Genomic DNA, 19,250 nt, shown 5'->3' with positions numbered 1-19,250 from the left:
GGGCTTAGCTTGTGGCTGAGGACTAATGTGCATGCTTGAAATGCATAAGTTTTGTGTTGTTCTTATGTTTAAAAAAAATAAATCCAAAATTATAAAGAAAATAGTTTTAGCCTCTGAAAGCTAACAGGAGCTTCCAGCAAGAAGCTTGGACACCTGCAGGGTTACTGTGCATACAGCTTCCCATGCGGGGTTTGGACGATGTAGAATCGTGCTACTTACCAGCTTTTGAAGAATGGTTTTCATCCTGAGGATGACTTTTGTTTATTTCATAAAAGACAAGCATCCCAAATTAATTCCAGGCTTTCTCATATGTAGGCTCTGTGTATGTTAGTCTGTGTGGGACAGTAGAGTTTATTTCCTCTGTTTGCTTTTCGTGTCAAACTCATTTCTCCTGTACTTGAATAGCTTTTAGTCCAAGAGCATTCAAAAAAAAGCAACTTCTGGGTGTTTTAACAGTGACACAGTGCATGTGTTCCTGTTGAAAACATTTGCTTTTTTTATGCTGACTTTACACCAATAGCATGAAACTACGTTCAAGTGTTCATCTAAGCTGAATATTTACTCAATATTTACTCCTGTCCAGGATGTCAGTTTTTCTTCAACAGCTTTGGCAAGACAACTTTTCTTCTGAATGACTGTTGTACAGACACGTGGATCAGTTTGTCCCTTACGTAAATTAATATTATGATCACACTTGAAAATTTTGGAACATATCAAATTGTATGAAAGACTTAATCCTTTCAGAATATAATGGAAAAAAGGGATTCCACAGAAGGCCACAAAGGCATAGATTGAGAGGGATACTCTTTTAACTCCGATCTTTAGGTGTGAAGATACCACAAAAGCAGCTAAGGAGTGGAATCATACTGTTATCTTCCCTGTGCTGCAAAATTGTAATTTCTGGGTGCATATGTAAACCAAAAAGCATATTAGAAGTTGTTTGTAGTCCTTAGAGAAACAAAAAAAAAAAGTTACCCTGCTTTACTTCCCAGTATTTACTTTTTGAAACTCGATTTTAAATGAACCTTTTCTTTCCTTATCGACCAGGTGTTGTTTAAAATAACAATATTAAGTCATAGTCTCGAATTTCAAAGCTAAGCCACTCAGACATTCAGCTCTCCTCAGTTTTCCACTTGTCTAATCAAATAAAATAACATTTTAGGATGATGGAGCAGAACAACTTGTTGAGCGTCACTAATAGAGCAGAAGTGTTGTAACACGCTTCTTGCAGTTGGCGAAGATTAAGTGACTGTCAGAGTAGCTGGAGAAGACAAAGGTTGGTTTGTGACTAGAATGCTTCTTAATGAGTAAGCCTACCAAGTGGCGTAAAAAAGTCATAGTTTGAAAACCACTCTGAATAATGAAGGTGAGAATGAAATGAAACTTCCCTACGGAATTTCCCTGCCCGGTGCGATGGCAAGTGTTGTGTGTGCTATTCATCTGCACTTCCAGGGCTGGCAGCTCCTGGAAGCTGAGCGCGTTTACGGGGTTGCTGTACCCATGCCTGCTGCCCTAACATTTTCCCTGAACCCGTAATGAGTGCGTCGTGGGGAAGTTCTTTGGGCTTTTGGTCTGAATCAGCACGGCACGTCAGGAATGGCTACGAAATCGCAGCAATTTCAACCACTGCTTAGAGATTCTTTTGTCTTTGTCTTTCCACAGCTTCCAAAGGTGACCAGTAAAGTTCTCTCTGAGCAGCCAAAAAGCAGACAGCTCATGACTTCTGATCAGGACACTAAAGTTGTGGCTGAACCGCAGGTGCAGCAAGTACAAGAAGTTAAAGACGGTTCTCATCTAGTAAGTATTGTAATTACGCATTCCCATCACGTAAGTGTTGCATGAAGCAGGTTTTGTAGTATTTCTTAAAACAGTCTGAGATATAATTTTGATTAAAAGAAGACAGTAGGCTATGGTAATATTGCAGCATAAAATCCTAGAACAGAGTTATTGAAGGTGGCTATGTCTCCGTACCTGGTAAGAGCCTTAAATTTTAATCAACCCTACGGAGAATATAAATGAACTCATGTTTCACTCTGTAAGGTACAGGGCTTTGTAGCGTATACAGGAATTGTACTGCCAGTCTTGACTTGGGTTCTGGCTCACAGATTAACTAACTTGTACCAAATGCACTTGTCCTGTATCTACAACTGAAAAAAATATAAACCCTTAAAAATAGGAAATTGCCTCCTATAATAGGAGTTCTGCCAAATGGCATGTGCTTTGGTGTTGCTGTGCAGCATCCAGTAAGCTGCTTTATGGGATGCTTTTTGGCAGGTAATACAGTGTATAGCACTGTGAATATATGTTGCAGTAAATGTTACAGATGTTTTCAAGCAGATTGATTTGTGTATAAGCTTTACTTTTAATGTTATGTTTTCATCTTTGATAGTTAATTGTGTATTGGGAGGAATGTTTTCTCTTGGAACATCTTGAAGGGTTTGGTTTCACTGCATATTCTGCTAGGCACTTAATCTGCACTGTGCATTAGTGGATGCTTGCTGCTTAAACTGACTTTGCAGCAAGTACTAAGAAATGTTTTCTAATATACTTCAGACTTGTGTTTTGCTTAACTAATGGAGCTGGTGTTCTGTATGCTGTACCCCCTTACCCCCTGCAAAAAAAATATTGGTTATTCTGGGATCTCTTCTGTACTGTCTTACCTTTGTCAGATGTAAATTTCTTCTATTTGACAGTAGAGGAGTAAGTTGAGCCCATTTTTGTGCCAAAAAAAAAAAAAAAATTGAACTTTTTTTGGTTATTCAGGTTCTTAATTCCAAGAAGCCCTTGAAGTTCTGAAAGTTATTTTGTCACGTGCTTCAATGTGTAAGCTTGAGTAAGAGGCTATCTGCCACAAACTTGTAACTTTCAGTGCGCTTTTAACAAGTGCATTAGTATTACAGGTGGTTTGGTGGCAGTTCGTGTAATTTGGTATTCTTAAAAGTTTATAAAGCTACACGTAAACTTGGATCTAAATCTCAATTTCTGTTCTTTCATACTTGGAGAAAGACTAACCGCTTCTTGCAGTTTCAGGAAAACTGCTCAGTTTCTTAGCAGAAGACAAATCCATTATTTTAATATTCTTATGGATATCCCGGAATCTATCTGTAGAGCTATAATGCATTTCAAATAACTTATTATTTTGAGAGGAAAGCTTTTCCTTTTCTGAATAGTTTATTCCCAAAAGATGGGTTCTGTGGTTTTCAATTTTTTTTTTTTAAATTGTGCTATTCTCCTATATGCACAATATCACAAGGTTTTGTTATATCAGAATTCTTGTTGATACACGCTGGCATGTTTTTAAAGGAGGTCTCTTTCATAACGGTATACATGCATGAGTGTGTTTTGCCACTGTTTCAGAACTTCATTTCCAAGTTTTTCAAATTGTCATTTGCAAGCTATAACAATGTTATAGTTCGAGTAAAACTTCCGAAGACAGTCTTATCTCTCCAAGGGTGTGGTAGGTAAAAAGGAGAAAAACTTCTGACATTGTGATTCTATTACATTTAGCAAGTGCATGCTACAAGTTCAGTGAAGCTGCCTGCTGTTCCTCGTTTGTTTATTTTGAGATCAGAGGGCAAGGCTTTGTCTTAGCCTGCATAGAGGTATAGTTTAATCATAGAATCACAGAATGTCCAAGGTTGAAAGGGGCTCACAAGGATCATCAAGTCCAACGCCTGGCTCCACGCAGGACCACCCAAAAATCAGATCATGTCTGAGAGCATTGTCTGAATGCTTCTTGAACTCCAGCAGCTCAGTGCCGTGACCTGGGGAGCTTGTCCCAGTGCCTGACCACCTCTGGGTGCAGACCCTTTCCCTAACCCCCAGCCTGACCCTCCCCTGTCCCAGCTCCATGCCGTCCCCTCGGGTCCTGTCGCTGTCCCCAGAGAGCAGAGCTCAGCGCCTGCCCCTCCGCTCCCCTCGTGAGGGAGCTGCAGGCCGCCATGAGGCCTCCCCTCGGCCTTCTCTGCTTGGGGCTGAACAAACCAAGGGACCTCAGCCACTCCATATATTTTTCCCTCCAGACCCTTCACCATCTTTGTAGCCCTCATTTGGACTCTTAACAGTTTAACATTTAATGTTGAGGTGCCCAGAACTGCACACAGTGCTCGAGGTGAGGCCACACCAGCTCAAAGCAGAGTAGGACAGTCCCTTCCCTCGACCAGCTGGCCATGCTGTGCCTGATGCACCTAGGGTACAGCTGGCCTTGTTGGCTTCCAGGGCACACTGCTGGCTCATACTGTTCTCACCATCGACCAAAACTCCCCAGATCCCTTTCCACAGAGCTGATATATATCTTTGGTGATCCACCCTCCAGTGTGTATTTGATGTGAAGCCATACTGCCATGGTATCTGGCAAGATTTCTAGGAGTCCTTTTTAATACCTTTAAAAGAAACTTGCTGAATTACATTCACTAACTAATTTGGCTATGCTGTTCTACAAGGATCAGGTGATACTTAGTCTGAGTGTTTCTCTGGCACTTCAGGAGGAAAGCTGCAGAATTTCTATTGGGAATTTTCATGCAGCTCTTTAGATTCTGGAAAAATACCTCCCCAGAGTGAATATATAATGTATTTGTTATTGTATCTTTAAATATTAAATTCTCCTAATTATCACTACATTGGGTCTGCTTTCTTTGGCAGGATCTAAACTTAACACGTGTTCTGCTGTTAGTAATGTTGAGCAGATAGTCAGTAGTGACTGATTTCAGCCTCAAGTTTTGGTGCTGTGACTCATGACAGAACCCTCCAGAAGTCACTTGCCAGGTTGCTTATGTTAGTGAGACAGAGGTCATTTGCTTACTAACAATTTTCGGAGTCTTAACATGATGGTGAGGGAGGCAGTCTTCTATCTTTAAATATTTATCAGAGTACGCTAGGTGTTTCATTTCAAACAACAGTTTCTCTGGAGTTTCTCTTCTTTTTTTTTGTATCCTGATAATTATTCTGTTTGGGAAAGCCCTTGTCAAACTGGACCCAGGGAAGTCTGTGTTCCTCTCTCTTTTCACTCACTCCTTAGTTAACTTTTGCTCATTAACCCTTTGCTACTAGAGATCCAAATCTGGTGATGGAGGTAGCTTGTATGACCTCTCTCTACCAGACAGGACTTACCTAACCTTTAGTTTTAAAGTCTTACCTAGTGTGTTGACCCTGAACTCTTCTGACGTGCTGTCATTTGAATGTGGCCTCCAGAGCACTTTCCAAGGACCAAAGGATTTTCTTTCATTGATCAGCTGAATCAGAGACCTAATCTGGACATTGAAATTAAGCTTTACAAGGAATTCTTGACATAAAACAGCAACTGCTTCTGCAAATGTTTGTTCCAGTGGAAGAGATTAAGAGAGGAGGGTCTTCTAAACCTTGCTGTCCGATTGTGATGTGCACATCACCCATGCTGTCTCTAACTCAATAATTATCAGGTGCTGTCAGGGGTTTCTATTAGTGGAAAGTCAAACTGGTGTGGTTTGCTGGCTTTTGCCAGTGTTCATAATTACTGTAAATACAAATTCAATCAAAGCATTGTTTCTAAGCCCAAGAAAAATAGCAAGTTTGAAAACTTAGATGGGACTTGACTGTAGCTTGGTAAGAAGTTTTTCGCAGCAGTTAATATGAAAGGATGTCTTGGGCTTACAGGCTACTAAGTTATGTTCAAAAATTCTTTTGCAACCCATTCAAAAATAAGCCTGTTGGAACTTACAGGGGACTGAGGAAATCAGATTTAAGACAAGGCCCTGAGCAAAAATTCAGTATAGCATATAATTCCGAGACCATCTGACAACATACAGCACTACAGTATGTGCCAATTAAGAGTTAAGTAACGGTTTGTATAACATGTAGGTGATATTTAATAATTCAAGAGGTCATGAATAGCTTTAAACAAGAGATGGGAGGATCAGACCTTAAACTGAATATGTGCAGTATCACATCTTGAAGCATCGATATTGCTCGGTGTTCTTTTTTTTCTCTCACACAGTTATACATTTAGAATATAATAAAAGTATTTAATAGCTGTGCACATTTAGGTGACTTCTAGTGCTATTTTTAAATTGCTTTGATGTGTAAAATGTGCATATTTAAACAGTCCACTTAACCCTGATGTACTGGGGGGAAGCTAAGCAGTCTGATCAGCTGTCTTCCTGCAGCCTGCAGTAGTGTCATTACGATGTCTGTCATGATGCTGCTCTGCCCTTTTCCTGTAGCTGGTGGTGGGCATGACATCAGGTAATTGCCTCCAAGTGTAGGGTAACAGTTGTTTAAGGACCGATTACAGTTGCATGACTTTACTGTAGGAAAAGGATAAATGAAGTTAAATGTCATAAGGTTGTAAGGACTGTTTTAACTTGTGCTATTGTTACTTTGCAGATAGCCTTGTAGACATCAGCTTCAAAATATAGTCTATATATAGATTTAAACCCTTATTCCTTGAGAGCGTTAATAGAGACATGTAGAAATGACAGTAGGTTGGAGGTATACCCCTGTTAATGAGCATGTTGACTTCTGGTGTCCTATGTAGATGTATGCAGGATATATGACTTAAATACTAATTTAAAAAAAATCAGGCTGTGAAAGTGCTGCTTCAGAGCAGTTCTATGACATGGGGAAGGGAAACATTGAGTATATGAGAAATACATGAGAACCAAAATTGCAAGAAAAAGGAAAAAAAGGCAAATGTAAATGCCTCACTCCACTGAATCAGGCTCTGAAGCGTTAAATCACAAATTCTGTTAGCTTTGGTAGTGCTTTTCAAGGCAGGTGCAGGTGTTAGCTTAGTCAGAAGACTTTTAAGACTTATTGAGTCTCAGAAGTTAACGAACAGCATTGAGAAATGTGACTTTGTGTTTGCTATAGGTGCTTAGATAAAATCCAAAGGAACGTGTACCGAATGCACCTCTGCACATAAGAGTATGGGAAAACCAGAAGAAACTTCTGCTTGCCTGAACTGCTTCTGCCATTTTCTCTCCATTAGCTGATAGCAGAATTGCTTGTTAAGGCACAAGAGAAGTGGACTTTGCCCAGGTCTGTCTTTTAGAGTCTCTCAGTTCCTCTCCAGAAAGCTTGTGCTTAGTAATGGCTGTATCACGGAGGGGAAAATCATGCCACTTCTTTACCTGGCAGAAGAGTTTTCTGAGAAGTTAGAAACTTTGGAAGTACTGATGAGGCTTTATGCAGACATTAAAAGCAGCTGAATTGTTTGCCCATGGCAGTTCTTCAAACAAAACAACAACAAAACCTCTTACAAACAACTCCCTCCCCCTTTCCCCGCACTTCGTTCCAGGGAATGCTAAAGAGGGGAGTGCCTTGGCATAGCTTTAAGTCTGAATCGAGCTGGATGCAACTTGAATAACTTTGTCCCAGGGGAGAATTAAAAAAAAAATGCAGCAGATGGCAGCAATGATGCATCAGACTTCCTATCCTTAAGAGCAGTATAGCTGCAGGTGCTTGGGAGGCATCGTGTGTTAGATAACCCCGGGGAGCAGGGTAGCCTTCCTCATGTTACTCTGTGATTTCAAAGTGGACTTGCTGAGTGGGAATGTATTTATTTCCTAGCCAATTCAGTAATCTTTTTAATGGTCGGAGGATTAGCGGTGAGTAGGAGTTTTCCCCTGAAAGTTAGCCAGTATGGTTCTTTTCTAGGTACTAATCTGAGTCTGCCAAAGGCACTTGAATGTATGGGGCATTTAAATATATAGTAACCTGTGCTTCACAATCTGAAACATCATTTCCTTTGATTCCTTTGTCCTGCAAGCAGAACGCTTGTCTGGGGAGAAAAAGCTATGCTGGCAGCTTCATTATAGTTTTATGCTTTTTTGTGTACAGAATGTAGGAGAAGTGGGGTAAGAAGCTGCTTGAAATAAATGTTTGAATATCTCGTGAAAGCTTCAGAGAAGAGAACAATAGCATTTCTTGCTGTATTAGGAAAAGAGGTGAATGGTTTCAGATTCTCACCTCTGGGGAGGGCGTTATCCCTTAAGCATTACCTGTCAGGTTTATGGGATGATTGACCTCTAGTCTGGTTTATGCTGCTAAATTTGTAAACTCTACTGTTGCTACAGGGATACTTCATGGTGACTGCAGTGGAGGCTGTCTGAAGTGAAACATTTGAATTTCAAGAGTGCTTCTGCACTTGCACAGTGGTACCTTGTACTTGCAAATTGTTGTCAAAACAGTTTGGGATAGCAAGACCTTTTTTTTTTTTTTCCTGCTTTATACCTGATTTTAATTCAGCCTACTTCTTCCTGTGGCTCAGTGCAGCATCATTTTTTTTTCCCCACACTCTTCAATATGGAACAAAGAAAGTTTGCTTCCTTTTGGTTCATTAAACAGATGTGAACTTTGTTTACTAGCTAGACATGAATGAGTAAAAGAAGAGCTAATGCTTAATTTAATTACGATTAAGCAACATCTACATGTACTACTATCTTAACAGTAGTAGGTTTTTCTGTTGGAGAAAAGGAAGTAAGGAAGGTTGAAAGGAAGAAGTGACTTTGGGCTTCTCTTGTTTACAAAAAAAAATCCTGAAGTTCTGGAATTTTGCAATACTGTAACTCTACAAAATTTACTAGTTTACAAAATATCGTAAAATTCCAATATAGTAGTGATAGGGACTGTAAAGATCACTTAAATAAGACTGAATCATGTCTGAAGCCTTATTATGTGGGCTACTTGACTTGCCATGAAAGCAGCTGTGTAGTAAGTTACAATGCCAATCATATTTAAATAAAATGGAAAACTAAAGCATGGATCTAGATGTGTTAAGCAACAATTACCCTGCAAGTATAGTTTACAGTAAAAATTAAATAGATGTAGTTCCAGTTATCTGAAAGTTAACTGTTCCAATTAGCAGTAGTACCCTTTTATGCTGCTGTATGAATACAATGAAGGCAAACTACCAGGCTAAATTGGAAGTCTGGTTCAAATACATCTTGATCAAACTTGCCGTAAGGTGCATAACCAGTTAAAAATAGCATTCAGATCAGTGTCCAGCTGAAAGAACATTTGAAGTAGGTACTTCAAGGGTCTGTCTTGTCCTGCCTTCATCAGTGTTTTTGGTATATTTTAAGTGATGGGTAGAGTGGCGGTAGAGTCTGCAAGACCTCTGAAGGAGGGGCTCCAAATTTGAGATGATACTGATGGACTTGAGAAGAGATCTAAATAACGTAAGGTAATGTAAGGACAAATATGAACAACACTGTTTAGAACAGAAAAGTTTGGGCATTTTATTGGGCTTTTATTTTTGAAGGAGAATCACCTTTTTTTTTTTTTTTTTTTTTTTTTTTTTTTTTTAACATATGAAGGGACTTAGAGTAGCAGAAGTCCTCCAACATTTAAAAGCATTCATAAAGATGGTCTGTGCTCTCAGGAGGATAGAAGGAAGTCAGTTCACATGCAATAAACAAAACTTACTGGTGACAGACTTCTGGAAGAAGCAGCATTTAGTCAAACTACCTCTTAAATTCTTTAGAGGTTTTTTGTAGCAGAATACACAATTCTGGGGGGGAGATTAAGTATAATTAATCCTGCTGCAGTTCCACAAGATGGCTAGATGATTGTGAGGCCTCTTCCAGTGCTGTAATTCACTGAGGGATTTTTTTTCTTCACACAGATAACAATAAAAAAAACTCCTGGAACAGAACTAGCTTCTGATAACGTACAATGACTGTTCAATGGAATACATGAGGTCTTATCTATCTTTAGCCTGTTTTTCCTAAAGAAGTCATCTCGGTGTAGATTCAGCTCTAGGGGGAGGGAAGAGAAGGAGAAAATGGCACAAAACTTGTTTGATCTAATAGCTTCCACCAATTTAGCCTTCAAATCAGGTTTAAACGTGTGAAGCCAGACTGCATTTTTCCTAGTATAGAAAGTGGGAATCAGGTTAAGCTCGCAGACAGGCAGCTTTTTTGGCACGCTGACATTGTGAAAGATGTCATTTAAATATTTTAATGATTTGGATGAAGGAACCTTCAGGAAATTAAACAATGGAAGTTCGTAAGACTTGGTAATACTTGTAAACAGACTGTAATCTCATTAGGAAAATTATTTGGCTTGAATATTGCAGCGCATATGATGAAACACTAAAACATTGCTCAGCAACTGGGATTTGGACTTTGAGTGGCACTGACATATGAACCCCTGCATGGTTTTAAAGTGCTATTTTTGGCAGCTGGGTGTTGGCTTGTCTCCTCAGTAGCAGTAGAAAGCTAGCTTAGTGTATAGGGGAAGGTGATTTGCAATGAGAAGGCTCCTTTGACACTAATTGAACATGGGCTGCTGCTTCAGTAAGGAGTTGAGTAACAGCACAAATGAGGAGAAAACTGGCTTGTTACAAAAATCTGTGGAAGAGGAAGCACCAGACTCAAGGATAAGTAAAACTTTATCTTCAATTTTAGGAACTGTAGACAGCAAGGATCCGCGTACAGTGGGAAGGACGGTTAACGGGGCGGCTGGGATAGCCGGCACTGAGTGCATTTGTACCGGTGATTGCGCAGCGTCAAATTCTAAATCTGGGCTCTGGGATAGAAAATCAAAGTATCAGTCATACAAAAGCGTGGAGAACAGTCACTGTGAGAGCTCTAGGAGATCATATGACAGACCTTTAAGCTTCTTTAGTTCCTTTAGTCACCTCTTGAAGGTCTCTGGTGGGTACAGAAATCTGCAGAAAAGTGAAGAAAAGAAAGACGGGGTTATTAAAAAAAGAGCACCTAAAAAATATAATAGCAGTGGCCAGCACATGAACAACATAGAAAGTAATAGTAATAATGAAAATGTAGCTGCAGAAGAGCAGTGTTCACTATATCATATTTCTACTTCATGTGTGCCGGCCGTCATAGACAAAGCCCTACAGGAGGAAATCTCCTTAAATAGAGATCTTCTGGATGATTGTGCAGTTACATGCAACCATTCAAGACGGCACAAAACAATAGTAAATGTTGAAGATGACGGGAGTGACAGCTCACAAAAAATTTCAAGTTCACATAGGCAGGCGTCTCCAACCTTTTCCTATCTTGATGTAGACAACAGACAGCATTCAAAAGATAGGGAGTTTTACAGCCTTTGTGTTGTAGATGCTGAAGATTTGCGAGGGGACGAAGATGTGCCAGCTACTGTGCATGAAGAGATTGCAGCAGACGTAGATAACTCAGCTGTTACTGACGAAGGAATGTGCAGCATGGCACAGCCTCTAGACACTGGGAAGGAATTTCCAGCGCAGCAATCAGCACAAGTGGAAGCTAAGTTTAATTCACAGAAAGAATTGATTGTGTGTGAAAAAGAGGACAGGTCAAATATGCAGGAAAATGAAACAAAGGAATATTGTAGCATGGACACGCAGTCTTCTTACAATAACTTACTGGCTGACAGGTGTCAGATGGATACGTTAAACACTGACAGTATGGGAACAGTTGGCTTAAGAGCAAAAGTATACGATGAAGTTGGTGCTGAGAATCAAAAAGAGGAGGAATATGACACAGATAATGCTGTCAGTTGGAATGAATCACTTAATGGAACTTGTGATTCCGTAAAAACTGTGGATCCTGCTGAAGAGGACCAAAGCAGCCCTAATTCAGAAAACATGAAAAATGGTGGTGGTACTTCTAGTGTATTGTTAAACACTGGAGTATGCAATTCAGGGGAAATTGAGGAAAATGATGATTCTGAGATCGTAAGTACGCATCCCTCAAATGTTGCAGAGGAAGTAAATACTAAGCAAGTAGTAGAGAATGTGAGGGATAACTTCAAATTATCATTACAGTTGCATGAAACAGGCAATGATTCTTTTTTGGTGAGTCCACATGTAGAAAACTTTGTTGAAAAATGCTGCCTAAAGCCAGCAAGTGAAGAAAACTCGTCTGTGGAAAAGGGAACATTTCAAAGAAAGTGTTGCAATAGCCAAAAGCTTGCTCCTGACTCAAGCGAACATCACAGCACTTTGGAAGAATTTTTGAAAGATAAAGCAAAATGCACAGGTACAGTTCTGCATAGCTGTGAGACTTTGAATATGACTGATACGCATGAAACCTTGGAAGAAAATTCTGATACTCAAACTCAAACTAAGGGTTGTACTGAAACCAAGACATCAACTGAAATCGTATGCCAAAGGATCATGCAGGAAGATGTCTGTCTGAGTAGCACTGAGCTAAAAGATGATGTGCTTGAGGAAGCTCGTAGATTGAGCAGAACTCGATCATGGGAAAGCGGCACTTTGGCATCTCATGAACTTCATAACACAAGCACAGACGAAATATTCCAAAAGGAAAAGAGCCTGGAATTCCAGGTTTCACAACAGTCGCTAGGGAATAAAGGTGAAGTATGCAACTGTTCAAATTCAGGTAACAAAAGCAGTGTCTCTTCTGTGTCTGTGGAACATGAGGATATGAATAAAGTGGACTCGAGCTGTAGACAAAACAAACAGGCTGCATGCTCCTTCCGTGCAGTGGAAGACCAGGGGAATGCAGGGGCTGACTTGGCCACAGTAGCTGGGGATAGAATCGAATCTGTGAAACAGACAAAATGTGAAGTTCGTCCAAATGAAACTATTAATAACAAGACAGAAAACGTAAAACAGAATTCTGATGCTAACGTTATTAGTCATGACAGCAACACCTTAAATTTCTATAAAGACTTGACTTGTGATCAGAACACTTGCTCTAGTTTCACTGTACCTGCAGTTTTGGATGGTTCTATGTACAAGAGTGTAAAATTAATAAATGACTCTAAAACTTCTGAAGATACTAATCTGTTTCATAAAGACCTTGATTGCTTACCTTCATTGTGTCAAAATTCACATTCTCATGTGCATCAGAAACCGATGGAAGAGGCTCAGTTATGTAACCGTGCCAGCCCAGAGCCAGAATTCAGGAACGCCCAAGTTTCTTCTGGGCCTGTTACTGAAGTACAGTCAGAAACTCATGAAAAAAGTGTGTGTGATGTAAATGAACGTAATCTTCAGAATGAAGCAAAACAGTGTGTCAGCATCCACTCAACGGAGGAAAACCTCACTGTTGCTAGTCTGTCAGCTGGCACAGCAGAAGCTTTTACCGCTGGGAATTTAAAGCAGCTAGAAGCCAAGCCTACTGAACTGAAAAATACCAGTTACGTATTAAACACTCCAACGAATGACTTGACCACAAGCTGTGAACAGTCAGAGCACGAGGTTTTCTCAAACGGAGAGCTTGGAGTTTTTGTTGACCCAGAGCAGGTAGACAAATACGCAGCTACTCCTTCCTACGAAATACACAGCGCCTCTGCTGCTGCCAGAGGAGTTCAGGGAGGCAGTGAGAGGTGCGTATTAGATCTGACGGAAGATGTATTGAGCAACCAAGAGTGTTCCTCCTATACCCTGGACAGACAAAATCCCCAAGCTGAAATATGGTCACACTACATAAGTCTGCAGGGTGGCAGTACCGATTTGGCACATCAGCTGTTTCCTGACTGTGTTGCTGCAGATAATGGTCAGTATCTGATGGGATTTTTATGGAATAATAAAACTCCTGACAGAACTGTAAAGAATGGCAGGCGACATAAAGGTAGCAAAAACTTCCAGAGCAAAACTGCAGATTTAACAGGTGCATCATATGCCATGGGAAGATACCCTTATCAACTGCTAGCACCAGAAAACTTTGGTATTTGGGGATGGCAAGATGAAGATGAGTTTGTAAGTATCCTGCAAAAGTGATTTGATGTTAAAGCTTGAGGCTGAAGCTGTAATTGAAATAAATGAAGTCAAACCTTGGTTTCTTCTAATAGTTAAGTTTCATATGAGCTTCTTTTGTCCTGAAACTGACCCATCTCTTTGCTTTGCAAAACGTAACGTTAAACAATGTACAGAATAGTACAGAATGTTACTAAATATTGACATTTCCTTTCCTTTTTTATTGTTTACCTTGTCTGAAAGCTTAAACCTTGGGTAAAGTATCTTGATTGTGAATTCTCAATTTTTGATGAACTTGAGATTAACAGTGCAGTATGTGGGAGGCTGTTAGTAGTGCTCTTTACCTTCGCATAGGAAGAAATGTTTGTGGGTTTCCTGAAATCTTAAAGTTGTTGCTTGATAGCGGTTAGGAAACCTTTTGCTTGCTTCTGGAGATCTTCTTCTGGATTGCTGTAGAAACAAATGGCTGCAGGAGAAGCATGGGGAATGAGCTAGACTGCATCTTGGCTAGTTGGGGTAAGAAAGCAAAAATCATGACCTGTGGCTGCTGCTCTTCTTCCTCTGCCTCTGAGCAGAGCCAGTGCTTAGTGGTGTTCTCTCTGCACCGACCATGTTACGGCAGCTGCCCTGACCTTGCCCAGCAATTGCAGTGCCAGCAGTGGATCACACTAGCAGCTGAGTTTATCTGTTAGGGGAGCTTTTTGCATTAAAAAATGGAAGGTGGTAGAACTCACTGTCCACTTTGAATCCTTACTACTAAAGTAGCCATGTCCAACATCATTTCTACTTTTTAACAGGTCTTTCTCTGTTCAATGCATGTGTTTTAAGTTGAGTTTCCTTAGATTTTCCTACCATCTGGGTTTGTTTTCCATGCACAATAATAACTTACCTGCGTGCAAATGTTGAGAATTATCAAAGCTCTGTGGAGGTCTGAAGTGTTTGTCTTGAACTATGTGATATTCCTAGTATCCCTTAATTTGCAAAACAAACTTTAATCAGTTTAAGTAGTGTGTGATATCATCAGTAATACTCTTTCACAACGTGTTAATCATGTTAACACATACCAGAGATATGGACATAGAATAAAATATTGAGTTTTGCTTGAACAGTAGCAAAATAAAACTATTACAAAAAATATTGTAGACATTGGCACTGCAGAGAGCAGTCTCTGAAATGCAAATATAACTCTTCATATAACAATTATAAATCTCTATATATTACCATTAAATGTAACAATTTCCAGTCCAGGTTAAAGGAGGTAGATCGTGATGGTTTAACTGGAACTGGTAATTTGTTCCTTTTTATCTTGCCTAGGGAAAAAAACTACCCTAACTTTTTGTTAATGATGTTTCTTCTCTGGAAGTAAAGGTAGTTAACATCTCATACACAGTTTTCTATAATGCTTCCCTAAAACTATTTGTTATGTACTAATGTGAGTCCAAAGGAAAACCAAGCATGGTTTTGTATTTTATTATTTTGTTCTTTCACAGAAGCAGATGAAATAAAATTGTTATTATTGTTAACATGCGTATATGTATTAAAGACTTGCCTAAAGTCTAGGGTAAGTTCAGGTTGCATCAGTCTGTCAAAAGCAAATGTCTGTTGTATTTTGTGCTGCTTGGCTAGTATTTTCTGGTGTTTCTTAATCAGGAAAATGAATTCTACACAATTCAGATGTTTTTGTATCTAAAATCACTATTGGATTGTCAATTCAGTCAATATGTTCAGGTGTGAAAACAACTGGCACTACCATCTTAAGATGTACACTGGGTACTATTCTTTGAAATGTATATGCATGCACACAGATGTATGTTGTGTATCCACAAAGTGCATAATCGAAATAAAAATTTCTTTTGTAGGAATCAGCCAAGGTTTCTGAGTTAAATCCTAATGCAAAGGTGTGGGGAAATCATATGTTACATTTGGAAGCAAGTGGTGCCACTGATGGTAGTGTGAGCAAAACGTGGGAAGAAATACCAGACCAGCCTCCAGATTCCTGTAAAGAAGGTATGAATAACATAGTCAAGAAGGTATAAATAGCATAGTCTCTGGGCTGTTGCTCAAGCAAAAGTTAAAAATCAGTGCAGAACTTCTTCAACTCTTATTTTGTATTTAAAAAATGAATGCAAGTATGTAAGCAACTCTGACCCTTGAGATTTAGTTTCAGCTATGATGTTACTGTGCTTGGCAGGAAGATTTTTGAATATGTTACTCCTGTGATCTCCACTGCAGGACTGGATGCCAATGGAGACAGCGACAAAAAGCATCAGAATGCAGTGCTGACAGAACTGCAGGAGCCGTCGCCAGCTGTTTCGGTGTCAGACCAGACAGATATGAACCCTTTGGCTCTCGATCATTCTGAGTATGAGTCTATGCATGAAACCGCTCAGACAGGTAACAGAAAGCTGATATTTGTTTGGGCTTGATTTAAAAGAAAAAAGAGTTGAACAATGAACATCCATTAAAAGATACACACACACACACACACATATATATATATATATATTTGTTCAGTATATGCATTCTGTAAACGCATCCTAGTGGAAAAGAAAAACTCTGCTTTTTTTGGTCTCAGGCGTGTTTGGAAAACAGTCTTCCTGTTAAGAGAATAGGCCTCATGAGATGCATCCAAAAGTTAAAACTGGTTCTGTATGTAACTGAATATTGTCTTCTGAATTTTTATTTTGAATGCAAGTCTGTAGTGCTGACGCTTGTATTTAGATATCCACCTGTCTATGCTGTGTGCTTCTAGTTGGGTCAGGCACTGAGATGAAATTCACATACTGTTTGTCTTTCACGAGTATTAATGTGATAAATTCAGTGTGTTTAAAGATGAGCCTTGTACTTAAAATGCTAAAATAAGCAACAACTTAATGTAATTTCTTTGACTTTCATGTTTTTTTCAGTACAGCCGTTAGCAATTGTAGTCTATACCAGATGGCATGTTTTAAGAAACTTCTGGAAACTAGTGTAGAGATTAAGCCATGTTTATATTTCACTGAAATGGACAGAAGGTCTGCTAGATTTGTGTAGGATTACTAGTTCAACTGAGATAAGGGATGAAGAAGGAGAATGTGCTGTGGGTGCTTCTGTTTTGAGATTCCTGAGAGGTCTGCCCCTTATTTGTTGTGGCTAGCTGATGATAACATGTATTTTAAATGACCAGAATAGCATCCATAATACTTGGAATAAAGACACCTGAAATTAGACACAGTTGTTGGCATCATTCTTACTTGTGCTGAAAACAAAGTTCTTTTGACACTTCTACTTAAAGGTGCTATTGTGGAATATTAAATAATAACTGGCAAGTAGAAATTACACTGATGGTGCCTAGCAGTCTAGAAGGGAATGGTTTTCCTCAGCTTATGTTAGAATTTAATCTGCATATGCGTTACTTGTCCAGTAGTTAATTTCTTACAAGAGTTGAATAGTGTTATAAAGCAGCTGAGCAGCAGGTTGCATCTATTCTATTTGATAAATAGTCATATAGGTGGTTCCAACTATTGTCTGTTCTTCATTACTGTATTTAAAAATTCATATAGTTTTGGTCTTATTGAATGTTTGCTAGGTTTTGTCCAAGCAAGAAAAAGGAGATGGGGGCAAGGGAATGCTGGCAACATACATATTTTTCAGATGTTGGCATTATCTACCTTGAAATAGAACATGTGAAGGACAATACTGGCAGGAAATAAAAAGTTGTATTAGGAAGAAGAAAGGTTAAGGAGAGATGAAGAAAAGGATGGAAGTTACTGAAGAAGGGAAGGGCAGAGAGGGTAATAGTTTGTGTGCAATAGCTTTAGCTAACTTACATTTAGAATCACAGAATCATTAAGGTTGGAAAAGACCTCCAAGATTATCCAGTCCAACCATCACCTTACTGCCAATGTCATGCACTAAACCATGTCCCTCAGCACCACGTCCAACTTATCGTCCCTGGGCAACCTGTCCCAATGCCTGACTGCTCTTTCTGAGAAGAAATGTCTCCTTGTTTCCAACCTGAATCCCCCTGGTGGAACTTTAGGCCATTCCCTCTGGTCCTATCACTGGTTATCTGTGAGAAGAGGCCAACCCCCAGCTCCCCACACCTTCCTTTCAGGTAGCTGTAGAGAGCAATAAGGTCTCCCCTGAGCTGCTTCTTCCCCAGCTCAAACACCCCCAGCTCCCTCAGCCGCTCCTCACAGGACTTGTGCTCCAGGCCCTTCATCAGCTTTGTAGCCCTTCTCTGGACAGGCTCCAGGGCCTCGATGTCCTTCCTGTAGTGAGGGGCCCAGAGCTGAACACAGCACTCGAGGTGTGGCCTCACCAGAGCTGAGTACAGGCTACATCACCTCCCTGGTCCTGCTGGCCGCACTATTCCTGATAGTGTGACATGTTACTGAACACTTCAGTGTGGCTTTTAGAAATCTATAAAAGTTCTGATCTTTAAACAGTTCTCCCACTGACACTTGTAGCTTTCACTTGACTGACTGTAGCATACTGGATCCAAACTAAAATGAACAAAAAATTGTTTTCCATGCAATAATTTGGAAGCCTCTGGATATAAGAAAAAAACTTTTCCATTGCAGAAAGGTAGTTAATGATTACATTTCTGTTGTTAATTGATCACATCTGTTGATATTTCATAACTACACTTTTAAAACCTGTTCTGAATTAGTATATCAAGAATTTAGAGCAAGAACAGAAGAAACAATGGATATGCCTCTTGCATTGCTTTCTTGCTGTGTTCTTGGGTTTAGTCAGCTAGAAATTGGCTAGTTTCCTAAGGCTGGAAGACACATATATGAGATGCAGTACTTGCTGTGATGTGTTTGTAGCTGCTCTTCTAAAGCTGTTTCAAATCTCTATGAACATGTGTTTCTTTTGTCTTAAATTAAGTGTTCCCTTTGCAGTTTTATTGGGTAGCGAGCTATAATACTCAAATGTTAACTGAACTTGAAAATTGTTTACCAGATAGCCAGTGACAGATATGATGACTTGATTAAAATATCTATTATTTAGTATAGCAGAACTAAATTTAATCTTTTTTTAAATTCTAGGTGGAAACGAACAGTTGCAGCCAGAGGGGCAGGAAGATCTACGAGAATTACTGAAAAAAACACTGGAGTTCTGCTTATCTAGGTATGTATATACCTAAATGTTGGTAATTCACCAATTTGCTACAAGATCTCATACCAAGTTTGGCATGTATGTTACCATGTTTCACAAGTACCACTTAAAACTGATAGGGAAGGATGAGAATTTGGGGAAGATAGCACAAAAAACATATTGATGGTCCTTTCAGTATGATAGAGTATCATACTGATGTACCTCCTAAAGTTCACATGAAACTTCTGAGGGTAAAACTTAAGCTAGCATATATATTGCTTTGAAGTAAGAGTTGGTAAAATATACCTGATGTGTAATGGCTCTTGTTGTTACTGGGTTTCTTTTGCAAATTAAAACTGGATAGTTTAACCTATCTGATAAGCTTTGAGTAAACTAATCTTTTAAAATTTGGTTTGAAACTGACCTGGATTTTTGTACGTACATCTGTAGATTCCTTTATCTTTTAATGATCAGTTTTAAAACAATTAAGGGCTTTGAAATGTACACATTCCAGTATAGA

At 39.4% G+C, this 19,250-nt stretch overlaps 1 protein-coding gene across 3 annotated transcripts in view; it reads left to right on the top strand.

The window, feature by feature from the left end:
* LARP4B (La ribonucleoprotein 4B) overlaps positions 1-19,250 on the top strand; it is a 57,115-nt gene that overhangs the window by 16,527 nt on the left and 21,338 nt on the right. For 2 of the 3 annotated variants that reach the window (XM_084282178.1, XM_084282177.1), the window contains exons 2-5: positions 1,663-1,797; positions 15,505-15,652; positions 15,878-16,039; positions 18,682-18,763. In XM_084282178.1, coding sequence (XP_084138304.1) covers positions 1,717-1,797; positions 15,505-15,652; positions 15,878-16,039; positions 18,682-18,763 — 473 coding nt within the window. In that variant the 5' untranslated portion in view covers positions 1,663-1,716. Of the gene's footprint in view, positions 1-1,662; positions 1,798-10,257; positions 13,649-15,504; positions 15,653-15,877; positions 16,040-18,681; positions 18,764-19,250 lie in introns of those variants that run through there. The other variant, XM_084282176.1, reaches the window with a different exon arrangement.

This window comes from Netta rufina (assembly GCF_964035555.1).
Source record: "Netta rufina genome assembly, chromosome: 2".
In the NCBI taxonomy this organism is placed as follows: domain Eukaryota; kingdom Metazoa; phylum Chordata; class Aves; order Anseriformes; family Anatidae; genus Netta; species Netta rufina.
The sequence above is the reverse complement of the archived record's forward strand: the minus strand, read 5'-3'. Positions and strand labels throughout refer to the sequence as shown.